Source organism: Periplaneta americana, chromosome 16 (assembly GCF_040183065.1).
Source record: "Periplaneta americana isolate PAMFEO1 chromosome 16, P.americana_PAMFEO1_priV1, whole genome shotgun sequence".
In the NCBI taxonomy this organism is placed as follows: Eukaryota; Metazoa; Arthropoda; class Insecta; order Blattodea; family Blattidae; genus Periplaneta; species Periplaneta americana.
In genome coordinates this window covers 33787898-33800690 of record NC_091132.1, presented here as the reverse complement: position 1 = coordinate 33800690, position 12793 = coordinate 33787898, and the positions used below count along the sequence as shown (strand labels likewise).

General features: G+C 35.7%; 1 protein-coding gene across 1 annotated transcript in view; it reads left to right on the top strand.

Moving 5' to 3' along the window:
* LOC138691143 (uncharacterized) overlaps nt 1–12793 on the top strand; it is a 179976-nt gene that overhangs the window by 157087 nt on the left and 10096 nt on the right. The window contains exon 2 of the mRNA XM_069812887.1: nt 7935–8149. Coding sequence (XP_069668988.1) covers nt 7935–8149 — 215 coding nt within the window. The remainder of the gene's footprint in view (nt 1–7934; nt 8150–12793) is intronic.

Below are 12793 nucleotides of genomic sequence, written 5' to 3'. Positions count from 1 at the left end.
TACATGCGAAATGCACCCCCCCCCCCAATATCTTCATGTTTTTCCATCTGACCGGCCGTTCGTATGACTGCTTCAGCGTTTCATAAATGGAATTTTGTTTATTAATATTCAGAATGTAGAAACTATGAAATCAAGAGAAGTAATTTTAACAATATACTCGGATTCGGAAATCAAATCTTTGATATCTAAAGACTGTGGAATTCGATGAAAATGTGTACCTTGGGATAGACAACTTTATCCTCTATTATTGTACTATTAACACTATGCTTCCGAGAATATTTTCGATGGCAGCATATTATATTAAGCTTGTGTGGGTATAACAGATGGAGATAACAGATAACACGTAGAACGGTCGGAACTGACGAGTTGATGGCTAAGGCCTAAAAGACTATTGTTGGAAATGCCAAATACGTTTGAGCAAATCCACAAGTACATGCTGCTTCTGTGTACAACGGATGCTAGTTTAAACAATTTTTGTGGACTTTTTAATGTTTTATGGAAGGTATTTGTTTGTTACCGTTCAGTTTTAAAGCCTGTGACATTTGTTTTCATTTAGTATTAAACGTTTATAAAGAAACAAATAAAACAAGACTGCTGTTAGGTAAATAAAATGTTATCACGCCGTAGACAAGATTTTGAATACTACGCTAAAATATATTTATAAAAGCTTACGAAACCTAATATGTCACTTTTCAGAAAATGTTGCAAATGTGTGTCTCTGTAATAAACGAATGTTTCTATATGGAGAAGTTTAATAAAGATCTATAGAAAAAAAAAATAATATTTCATCACAGAAAATATTTTGTTCATTCAAGAGATGTAAATTTTTGGCATCTGAAGTGTATTTCTGAAAATGGACATGTCAGGTTTTGAAAGCTTGCTTCTCAATGGATTTGAGGGAGGTAGGATATGATGGTAGGGACTGGCTTATGTGAGGGCGGCAATGAACCTCCGGGTTCCTTAAAAGCCATAAGTAAGTAAGTAATATTTATATACTTTCTTGAAGAACCGACACCGTTCTAAGTGGGAGCTCAACGCTCGTTTGCCGGCTTTCTCTAATTATTTATAGAGTATCTATTGTAAACAGAACGCTTTATATAATTTTTAAACGGAAGATTACACAATATTTTGCAACCAACCGGCATTCACAGCTTTATACTGACGTATACTAATTGCGAACAATGCAAAATTTCTCGAGTTTATGACTTTCACGACTAAAAATAATTCATTCATTTAGTGTTCTGCCCAAGGGCAGGTCTTTCACTACAAACCCAGCTTTCTCCAGTCTTTCCTATTTTCTGCCTTCCTCTTTGTTTTCTCATATGATCCACATACCTTAATGTCTATCATCTGATATCTTCTTCTACCCCGAACTCTTCTCCCGTTTATCATTCCCTCCAGTACATCCTTCAGTAGGCAATATCTTCTCAACAAATTCCTTTTCCTCTTCCTGATCAGTTCCAACATCATTCTTTCTTCACCCACTCTTTCCAACACAGCTTCATTTCTTATTCTGTCTGTCCACTTCACACGCTCCATCCTTCTCCATATCCACATTTCAAATGCTTCTATTCGCTTCTCTTCACTTCATCGTAATGTCCATGTTTCTGTCCCATACAATGTCACACTCCATACAAAGTACTTCACTAGTCTCTTCCGTAGTTCTTAAAACTTAGAAATTGGTTAGAATTGTACATAGTTGCGTATGCCAAACTATATCTAAAACGAAAGAATCTAAATGTTATTTGAATACTGTTTTCACATATTTCATACTAGTTTTATACATTCCGCTCATAAAGATAATGGATGTAACTTCGTTAAAGCTGTAGGATGATGGAAAATTCTTCCGAGACACCAAAGTGTGGCAGTATACTGTCTTCCACTGTGAGACCTGAAGTTGAGACTCTTCGTACTCATTGTACAATATCGCCATCACCAATTGCTTATTTTTCTTTGTATCCGGTAGCTCTATAGTATTATAAATTTATCCACTAGATATAAGAGATCATTAACTTCCAGTTCACGTCCGTCAATGCTGTCAACACTTAACGATGGGTAACCATAAAGATTACGTGTTATGACTCAGATGTCACGTATACATTGGCACGTAGCTTGTTGTAAGCGACACATAAACTTCGACACATAAGGCGATACAAATGAGTGAAAATTAAGAATTGTAGTAATACAATAGAGTGATTTTAAAACAGTCTCAAAGTTGCTGAACTTATACTGCAACGTCATAGTGACTGTCTAAAAACAGTTCGAGATTTACAAGGTTAAGGATCTCTAAGCACTTCGTGAGGCTGAAGTCGGAAGTAAATAAAACATTCGTTTAGAGTCTAATCATTAGAACCATATATGATCGCAGGGTGGTTCTAGTTGGTGGTGTGCAGCTTGATTCAGAGCTCTCGATGTATCCTGACTAAACGACATTTTTCCACGTTAAAATTATCTCGATGCTGCTACAAGACCTTACACGATGCATTGTGCTGCTTCTCTTGCGAGATAATATACCTTATCAACTCTTGTTTCCGTTACGCTGTAAGCCGGAAGGTCGCCGGTTCGAATCCCGATGGCGTCATGAATTTTCTCCATTGGTCTAATCCTTCCGGCCACAATATGACCTGCGGTTCACTCAATTTCTAACAAAAATGAGTACCAGGAGTTATTTATTTAATGGTAAAGCGGCGGGCAAGTAGGACTGACATTCCTACTGCTATTAATGCCTATTGTCTGTCTCCCGCTACCCTGTAATGGGGATGACTTCAACTCTTATTTCACCCACTGACATTCTGCTCGTAGTAAACTTCCAAGCTTCAAGTATGTACATCTACAAGGTGGTCAAAAGTCACTTTCCTCAATATTCGTTCTTAGGTTTCATACTTGTACATTATACAGATGTCATAACTTGAACAAACGAATAAGTGGTGAGTTTCAACCAGTTCGTGCGTCAACTGTTTTTCCGATGTCATGTCTTGAAAACAGCCCTCGTTTTGTTGAATGTTGGAACCTAATAAGTGACGCCAATAAGGCATCACTCATAAAGCAACTAAGCCAGGAGGTAATGGGATGTGGTGGCCAGTTCCTTTCCCCCTCTTTTGCACACATCATTGAGTAGTAACATATTTCAGTACCCATATTATTTCTTAAAAATAAATAAAAAATAATGCTACAACAAATATTTTAGTGTATGGTGTTAAGATGTTAAATACACAAAGCATGCGAAGTTTCATTAAGATATCTCAAAACTCTTTTAAGTTATTACGGAAAACATACAAAATTTAAAGTTTTGGAAGACGAGAAACGAAAAATAAATTTAAAGGAACGATTAAAGTGAACGTTAAGGGGCATATCTCGGACACTATTAGAGTATCTAAGAAGTTCTTTAATTAAAAGAGAAGCAAAATATATTTTATAAAGGAAAAAATGAAAAATATCATTTTTGACCCATAAAGGTGAAGGTTTACTTCTCTCCTTAAGTGATCTATTATCTAGTGGTGATAACGAGATTTTAAGTGTATTTAACTACGTCGTATTAACTACGAATGTTATCTAGCATCGATAGAATTTAAGATAGATAAATTATATTTGGCAAGATGAGTTCGAGGATTACCATGGAGAAAATCTCGGAAAAAGCCCACTAGGTAATCAGACCAATCGAGGTTAGAACCTACGCCCGATTGCAGCCTTGTATCAGTAGGTAAACGCGCTACCGCCTAACTACGCCATAGGATTATTTGACATTCACCTTAGAGTTAGGGTTTGAAAAAAAAAAAAAAAAACATGGAAAATAACTCAATACCCAAGCGGAATTCGAACCACGCTTCAGATCACGAGTCTCGCTTAGTACCCGAGATCATGCCGGTGATCTATTTTAATTCTTATGAGAATGCGTTTTCATAATCACAAAAAATATATAATGGTTCTTGGTTTGTTCTGAGGATCAATGATTAACCACTTAGTTATCAATTTTATTTTAATTTGAGTTATTTCTTAGCTATTATTACATTACACACGACAGAAGACAGAAGTATTCATTTTTGCAACTATGTCTTATGCTGTAGATGTTTTACAAACATTTTTGTGTCTCTGTCTCTTTGATTACAGAACCAGGTCTAACGTCTGATGTATGAACAAGACTTCTATTCACATGGCGAGACTAGTGCTGTATTCTCTCGCCAACTTCCGCCAATTAGTACAGTACGTAGGTGGGGCCTACCTTTCGGGAGATTTCTAATGTGCTTTAAAGGGCATATACTTTTCCAATTTTACCTCGAAATAAAGATTAGATAGTTCTAAACTTTTGGATACTAAGTTTTATGGCCAATCATCGATGTTATTTGGTCAACATCGATGGGATCATGTTAAAGAAAATATTTTATCAGTTCATTCTTGAACATGTTTTATGGACCAAGCCACTGTTCCACTCTTTTTCAATTTCAGAACGCGAGACAAGTGATAGTTTGTCAATCATAGTAACGAGAAAGTTGATGGTGTAAGAAATGTCATTTGTAATCAGATTCTAATGTTTTTAAAAATTATTCTGTTTTTGTATGGCAGTATACAGCAATAGTTCCCAATGTTTTCAGTGTCACGGACCCCTTAAAGTTCCTACTTCATGTTAGTAGGTCCATACCTGTGGAGTAACGGTTACCGCGTCTGGCCGCAAAACCAGGTGGCCCTGGTTGAGTTTTTTTTCGGGGGTTTCCCTCAACCCAATATGAGCAAATGATGGGTAACTTTTGGTGTTGGACCCCGGACTCATTTCACGGGCATTATCACCTTCATCTTATTCAGACGCTAAATAACCTAAGATGTTGATAAAGCGTCGTAAAATAACCTACTGAAATAAAAAAATAAATCATGTTAGTATTAGTATTTATTTATTTAACCTGATAGGTCTTCCCTGCCCCCCTACCAGTGGATTACAACTACAATATGAAGAATAAAATTACGATTAATATTAAATTTACAAATTACAATTACAATAAAAATCGAAATACGAAAAGATTACCTGATTAATGAAAGCTAGACAATTTATCATGGAAGTTAAGAACAGAGAATTTTTTTTTGTATTTATTGAATTACAAATTAAACCTAGAATAACAAAATTGTATAATGATGAAATTACCGGATATTTAAATATTTAGTGATAGATTAAGAGAACCATTTGCAAGAAGCCATGTCTGAACAAGTCTCAATTACTGACCAAGTGCCTAGTAAGTTTGCGTTTGAATTCAATTTTATTTCGACAGTCCCTGATTCTAGCAGGTAGCGAATTCCAGAGTCTTGGTAGGCCTATTGTCAAAGAGGATGAGTATGAGGAGGTGCAATGGGATGGCATTGTTAGTATTGTTTCATGACGAGAGCGTGTGTTCAGATTATGGTGGGAAGAAAGGTAAGTGAAGCGAGACGACAGGTACGAAGGAATAGAAGAGTTCAAGATTTCGAAGAGAAGGAGAAGTGAATGTAAATTTATTTTCTTATCTAGTTTAAGCCAACATATTGCTTGCAGGGATGGTCATATTTGCGAACATTGCTTACAAAACGTACACGCAAATTATGAGCACGTTGAAGTTTCGTTATGTTGTCGCTAGAAAGGTCAGTCAGTAAAATGTCAGCATAGTCAAAATAGGGAAATACAAGTGTCTGCACAAGGGAGTTTTTTTAAATAAGAGGGAAGATGAACATTTATCCTTTTTAGCACATGGATAATAGAATATACTTTTTTGCAGGTTTCTGAGATTTGCATATCGGCGGACCCCCAAAAATATTTTGCATAATTTAGGCCCATATTTTAGGCACATATTTTCACTATCATCATCATCATCATCATCATCATCATCATCATCCTGACCGAGTGTTTTCTGTCCATCTCTTTTGAGATCTGCCAATGGATCTTTTTCCTCTCGGTCGATAATTTAAAATTGCCTTTGGACATATTTTCATAATGTAGTGAATTAAGTATCCTTAAAGAATTGGTAGGCATATTAAATCTTAATTTTAGCTTTTGAATACAATTTCAACCTGAAAACATGTAAGTACAAAGATAGCACGTTTTCCTGAGAAATTGCCTTGTAGCTGGCGGTTTTGACAAGTCTGATTCAATTGTAGATACTCTTAAATCGCAAGTTTAGCTCAACATTAAATTTTCTTCTATATCACTTCTTCATAAAGACCGACAGAAAATGTACACTTGACACAAGTATGTTGATGCAAATAACGTTTAGGTGTTGTGTTGTAGATTGGAAAACATGGGGATACATGAGTGAATGCAGATAAGATTACAACAAGGTCGTTGTGGGAAACATGATTTTTAAGATCGAATCAGAAGATAATAACTAATAGCTTCTCTTCTCTTTGATGGACGAACTATTTTTTGTCACACAGAAGGGTTTTAACCCAATTGTTTTTTTAATTGCAGGAAAGAAAATATTCCTTTCATTTTAATGTTAATAAATCAAAATACTCTTCATACTCCCAACGATATCGGACAAGAGTTCATTATTATTTGTAACTAGGAAGTTACTTAGAGTGGAAAATTAATCGAATTCTTGATTGACAACACAGCTAGACCATAAGTGTGATTTCTTTATCATTGCTTCAATCTTATTCAGAGCGATGAACACCTAAAGCTGGACCCTGAAAATTTAATTAAAAGAATTTTAAGCTCGAATCAGAATAATAACTAACAGCTTATCTTCTTCTTTGACGGGCGAACCATTTCTGTCACACAGAAGGGTTTTCACCCAATTGTTTTTTTAATTGTAGGAAGGAAAATATTCACTTAATTTTAATGTTAATAAATCAAAATATTCTTCATACTCCCAACGATATCGGACAAGAGTTCATCACTGTTTGTTGCTAGGAAGTTACTTAGAGTGGGAAATTAATCGAATTCTTGATTGACAACACAGCTAGACTACAAGTGTGATTTCTTTGTCATTGCTTCAATCTCATTCAGAACGGTGAACACCTAAAGCTGGACCCTGAAAATTAAATTCAAAGAATTTAAAAATCTAAAGTAACAGATAGGTAAGCTAGACTTGCAAGCTAAGAGAAGTCCCTCATTCCTGGTAAACTCTGTATCTCACAAGTCTGACATAAGCAAACAAATATTCCTTCAAGCTGAGAAAAATCAGAGAATGCGATGAAAGTTAAGTTAAATTGAAATGCCATTTGAAAAATATATCTTGTTCCTGCGGACCCCTTTCGAATTCAGGGTCCGTGGATCACAGGTTGGGAACCACTTAGAGTATCTCTATGACTATATTAAACGAAGTTCTTAAACATGTACAACATACAAGATAACGTCTGTAATTAAATGCAGATTGTAAACGATAAGCTGCTAATCCTACACAGGTGATACAGCACAAACAATTGAACGAAGAAGTCTAATAACAATAACATTTTGTTTTAGTTGTAATGGCTTATCATTATAAAATGAAAAAAGTGACAGAAGATTGGAGGAAATCTCTATGATGCGTGTAACGACTATACAGGAATTAGTGTAATATAATTAGTACAGATAAATATAATTTGCTGTAATATTTAAGTATGATTAATGAACGGAATGGAAAAAGCTATAGATTTTTTATTTAATTAATTAGATTTCATCATAATATGCGACAATAATTTTCTATCCACTCGATTAAATGCCTTCTTCAGCTTAACAAATTACCAAGACACTTATAAGAAGCTATTAATTTTAATAAATCTGTTAGGACTTTTCTAATTGAAAATAGTTTTTATAGCATAGATGAGATTCTTAATACATAATGATTGTTTGTGTGATGTATTTCAATAATGACGAAGCCTATTATAATTCTATTGTTTAATGGCTAATAAAGATTATTATTATTATTATTATTATTATTATTATTATTATTATTATTATTATTATTATAACTTATGCTTTCTTTTTATTTTTACAGGTATAATTTGTGTATGCTGGGTTTCTGGAACCTTGGTCGGATTCCTTCCTCTTCTCGGATGGCATAACACAGCAAACGAAATGGAAGTGGAATGTTTGTTCACCAAGGTTATGGATTACAACTACCTCGTCTTCCTGTACTTCGCTACCATCATAGCACCAGCACTACTATTGGCCGCATTTTATGCTCATATCTACAGGGTGGTTCTAAAACAGGTACTGTCCTTCTGTCAAACTGTATTAATATTAGAGAGCTCTTATCTGTAGGCCTTATTTACTTACAAATGGATTTTAAGGAACCCGCAGGTTCATTGCCGCCCTCACATAAGCCCGCCATCGGTCCCTTATTGTATGGATTCGTAACAAGCTGTTTTTTACGGTGATGGGTTGTTAGCCCTTCGCCCAACCCCCAAGCTGGAGGACCACCCCTTATCGGCTATCCACGACTACTTATTCAATACATTCGCAGCTACCCTCCATATCTGAAGGCCGTCCCCTCTATCCACAACCTGAGGACGCGTCATGTCGTGGTATGCCTACACTATTTAATTCTGTTAAGACTTCATTCATCCCTCACTGGTGAACTCGGGTTCGAAATTTGAAAGGAGTCGATTGCATCAGACTTTCTGCTAGGCTACTATGTCGAAAGAAAGAGGTGGAAGAAAACAGGCCTAGATATTCCAACTGTACACAACTTTTAAACTACGATTACAAAGGCTATTCAGAGCCCATGAATTGGTGATATAGGGATGATTTGACCATGGTGGAACGAGAATAGCAAGTACTTAGAGAGAAAAAAAGCTATCCTACAACCACTTTGTCTACCACAAATCCCACAGGTTATATGAAGGGGTCAGAGCCATAGTGGACCAAGCGCCATATATTAAAAACAGAAAAAACAAAGAATAAAATTAAGTGATTATCATAATTTAATGAAACATATAGCAAGTAAGATAAAGTATGCACATTAAAACTATATGATATGTCAGTCTTCATTAAATTATGGTATTCAATTAACTTTAACTCTTGTTTCGTCTGTTTTTAATAAATGGCGGTTGGCCCACTATGGCTCTGAACCCTTCATATAGGAGATTGAATTCCAATCCCTTTGGTGGTAAGACATCAGTCAACTCAAGTAAGACTCATTCAGTCAAATTACGATCATAATGTGTGACCTAGTTGACATTAAAATTTACTTTTTTTTTTAAGAATAATATTTCTTGTCCACACCTGTGGAGTAACGGTCAGCGCGTCTGGCCGCGAAACCAGATAGCCCGGTTCGAATTACGGTCGGGGCAAGTTACCTGGTTGAGGTTTTTTCCGGGTTTTTTTTCCCTCAACCCAATACGAGCAAATGCTGGGTAACTTTCGGTGATGGACCCCGGACTCATTTCACCGTCATTATCACCTTCATCTCATTCAGACGCTAAATAACCTGAGATGTTGATATAGCGTCGTAAAATAATCTAATAAAATAATAATATTTCTTCTGACGACTATACTTTCTGCATACTAAATCGTATACCATATACTTTTATTTTGGCTGCTATTATTTTATTATATTTTTTGGTCCAGAAATGATAATTTTAAGGTTTTCCTCTTCCAAGTTTACTCCAATCATTTTGGCTTCCCAGTTATCTTAGCGACTAGTGACCTGAAATTTTCGAATATGAGAGAGACAACCAAGATATTACAAACTTCGTCTTATTTAATATGAAAAACTAAATGCTAGATCTGTGCTAAAATCCTCAAGCGGTTAAAACATGAAGGATTGGTAGTGAAGGACAGCGAATATTTTTATAACAAGGTGGAACAAATACGACAGGCCTTTTTCTTTAGAGCGAACATCGACGAATATCGAACTCGACAAACTTGAAACGAACATAGCACCTGTAATGCACGACGCTAGTAGCGACTTCCATCTCCAACGGATTTTGGAGCGGCCTTCAAGCTGCATTTTCTACTGTAAAACCTGAGTAAATCCGTGTGGCTGACCTATATGAAAGTTTATAGTGTGGTGGCAGAGCCCATGGACTCTTCTCGCCCACGTCATATGACAAAGAAGGGATACGGCCAACTGGAGTTTAAGACTTTATATCCACTCTTAAATCAAGACAAACAAGACGCACTCCGTTTCGTGAACAGGTGTAGAGATCACTTCTACAACTACTGTTCGCTTCTTCTGTAACCCTGAAAAAAATTTAGATCATGTGATGTTAAAATATCAAAATAGGGGCTACAATGAATTATTATATTTTAAAATCATACAGCTACTTTACTAGAAAAACGATGAGGCCTACCTAATACATATACATCTTTGTATGAAGTAAACTTACTGTCATTGATTCTAAGTCAAGATAGGCTAACGTATATTAGATCGTCTTATAAGTAATATCGGTTTTTAAGTTAGGTGTTTTTAAGATTTTAATGATTTTCTTTAGTAGGGCAATACAATTTACAGAATGCTATAGTTATTATTGTGTATTGTCAGCATGTGACAGTTGTCAATTGAGGTTCTCAGAATAATAACGGCAGATCCCAACTGAAGTTCATTTTGAGAAAAATTACATTTTAAGTTTGTTTTTAAAGCTTTGCTAAACTAGCCCCGACTATCGACTGGTTACTTGTACAGGATTCATATCATATCACTAACACTGGTTTATGAATACGAAAAACTTTAGTTCGCTGGTCATCCACCGAAAACCCGCGCTAAGAGTGTCTATGAATACGGCCCTTAAGCTTTATCTTCCTATGCCATACCCGGCTTCTATTAGCAGAGAGGGTAGACATTCCTCACAAGCATTAAACAACAGTAAAACATAATTTCTAGTAGACACCAATCTCGCTAAATTCTGGCCTACAAATTACATGAACTGCAGCATATGATGTGACTTCGCTAGCGACAATTAGAAAAATTACGCAGTTACCAGTAGAACGGAACAGTTTACTCTGTTTTTTAAAACTTTCTTTTTGTATTACAATTGACAGCTAATTTTTGTGAGTCACTTCATCTTCACAATATACCCTATACCCACGTGCGAACTTTCAAAGAGAATATCGACCTGACGTTGTAGAAGAGTCCCTTATTAGGCAATATCGATGGCTAAGAAGTGATACCTCTTATCTACAAAACTAGTCATTTAGTTTAACTACATTACTATTTAGAATAACTACGTCAATATTATTATTATTATTATTATTATTATTATTATTATTATTATTATGTTCACAAAATTGGACAGTTAACTGATATTTCGTCCTCGAGTAAAAGATCTTGCAAAGCAAAAACATGTATAAAAAGTTTGTCTATTTTGAGAGAAATTAATTTTTAAAACAGTTTTCTGATTCAGCTACAAATTCACAGATACGAGATAACACTTCTTAGCCATCGATATAAATTAATCGTGCTTAAGTTTTAACCAAGTATTAGGACAAAAAGATCTTTCTCAGGTTATGCGATATGAGCCGTTTTAGGTACTGAGACATAGTATGTGTGACAAGTAATAAATAAGGTAGGTATGCCAATTAATTTGACATCTAATACGCAATTCTAAAACAAATTCATCCAAGTTAAATTTACGGGTTATTTTGAAGATCTTAATCGTTTACGGTAGCGTACATTTTGAACTTCTGAGGGATGATATTTACACATCTGTTTCTGAATTCCCTTTTCAATTTTATTCTGTTATATTCTATTCCATTATATTATATGAAGGATTCAGAGCCATAGTGGGCCAAGCGCCATTTATTAAAAAAGGAGAAAGCAAGGGTTAAAGTTAAGTGAATATCATAGTTTAATGAAGATTGGCATATCATTTAGTTTGAATGCATATACTTTATATTACTTGCTATATGTTTCCACTGAATTATGGTGATAACTTCATTTTAACCCTTGTTTTCTACGGTTTTAGTAAATGGCGCTTGGTCCACTATGGTTCTGAACCCGTCATATTAGCAGTTCGGCTACGGAGATACGAACAGAAACGCAATACAACTGTAATGAATAACAGAGTTCGTATCTATTCTTCCCCGTTTAAAGAAACCTTGCTCTCGACTTCCTTTCCAGAGCGACGTCAGGACCGGGAACCGTCGGACCTCATGGTAAATCCTACACTAAATGTGCGGGGTGCAATCTTGAGCCTCCTGATCCAACTCGGACGCAATAACCTCGACCGTAGCATAGTACGAGTAATTCCTTGTCACCCTGCAACAACAGCGATCGAGTCGTACTGTAGCCAATGTGTATTTCTCTTCAAGAGACTGAAGATATATCTGTGACTTTTCCAGAAACTCTGAAAATTGTCTGTATGTCCTGTCTACAGTATGCAAGTTCATGAACATAAATACTGATAATGTTACAAATATGAGGAATGGAATGGAATTTCGGGAGGGGGTACTACGACCCAGCACTGCGACCTTTCAAGATCTATTGCGCTAACCCTCAAGCTAGGCGCATTCCCAAACCCACACCGACTGACTGCACTAAGGTTCGCTGCGTACCTAGGTTTCGAGCTAGGCAACTCCACTCTCCCCTAGGTCAACCCCCCCCCCTTTGGTTCAGCAACGCGTGTGTACAGAAGATGAAACTTTTATTTAAAATATTGTCAACAGTAATATCACTAGAGTTTTTTATTTATCTAGAGAAAATCAAAACTCGAGTGGAATTTAATTGACTATTACACGATTAGAAGAAAGTATATAAAGATTAGAAGAAATAAAGTATTCTAACACAATAAAATATTAATTGACTTACTGAAATGCTATTTCACTAATGTTAACTTCACCAAAACGTTTGAATGGAGCCGCCATTTTCAGTTGACTGTCTATGCTATAAACAAGTGACAATCGCAAAGCATGTTT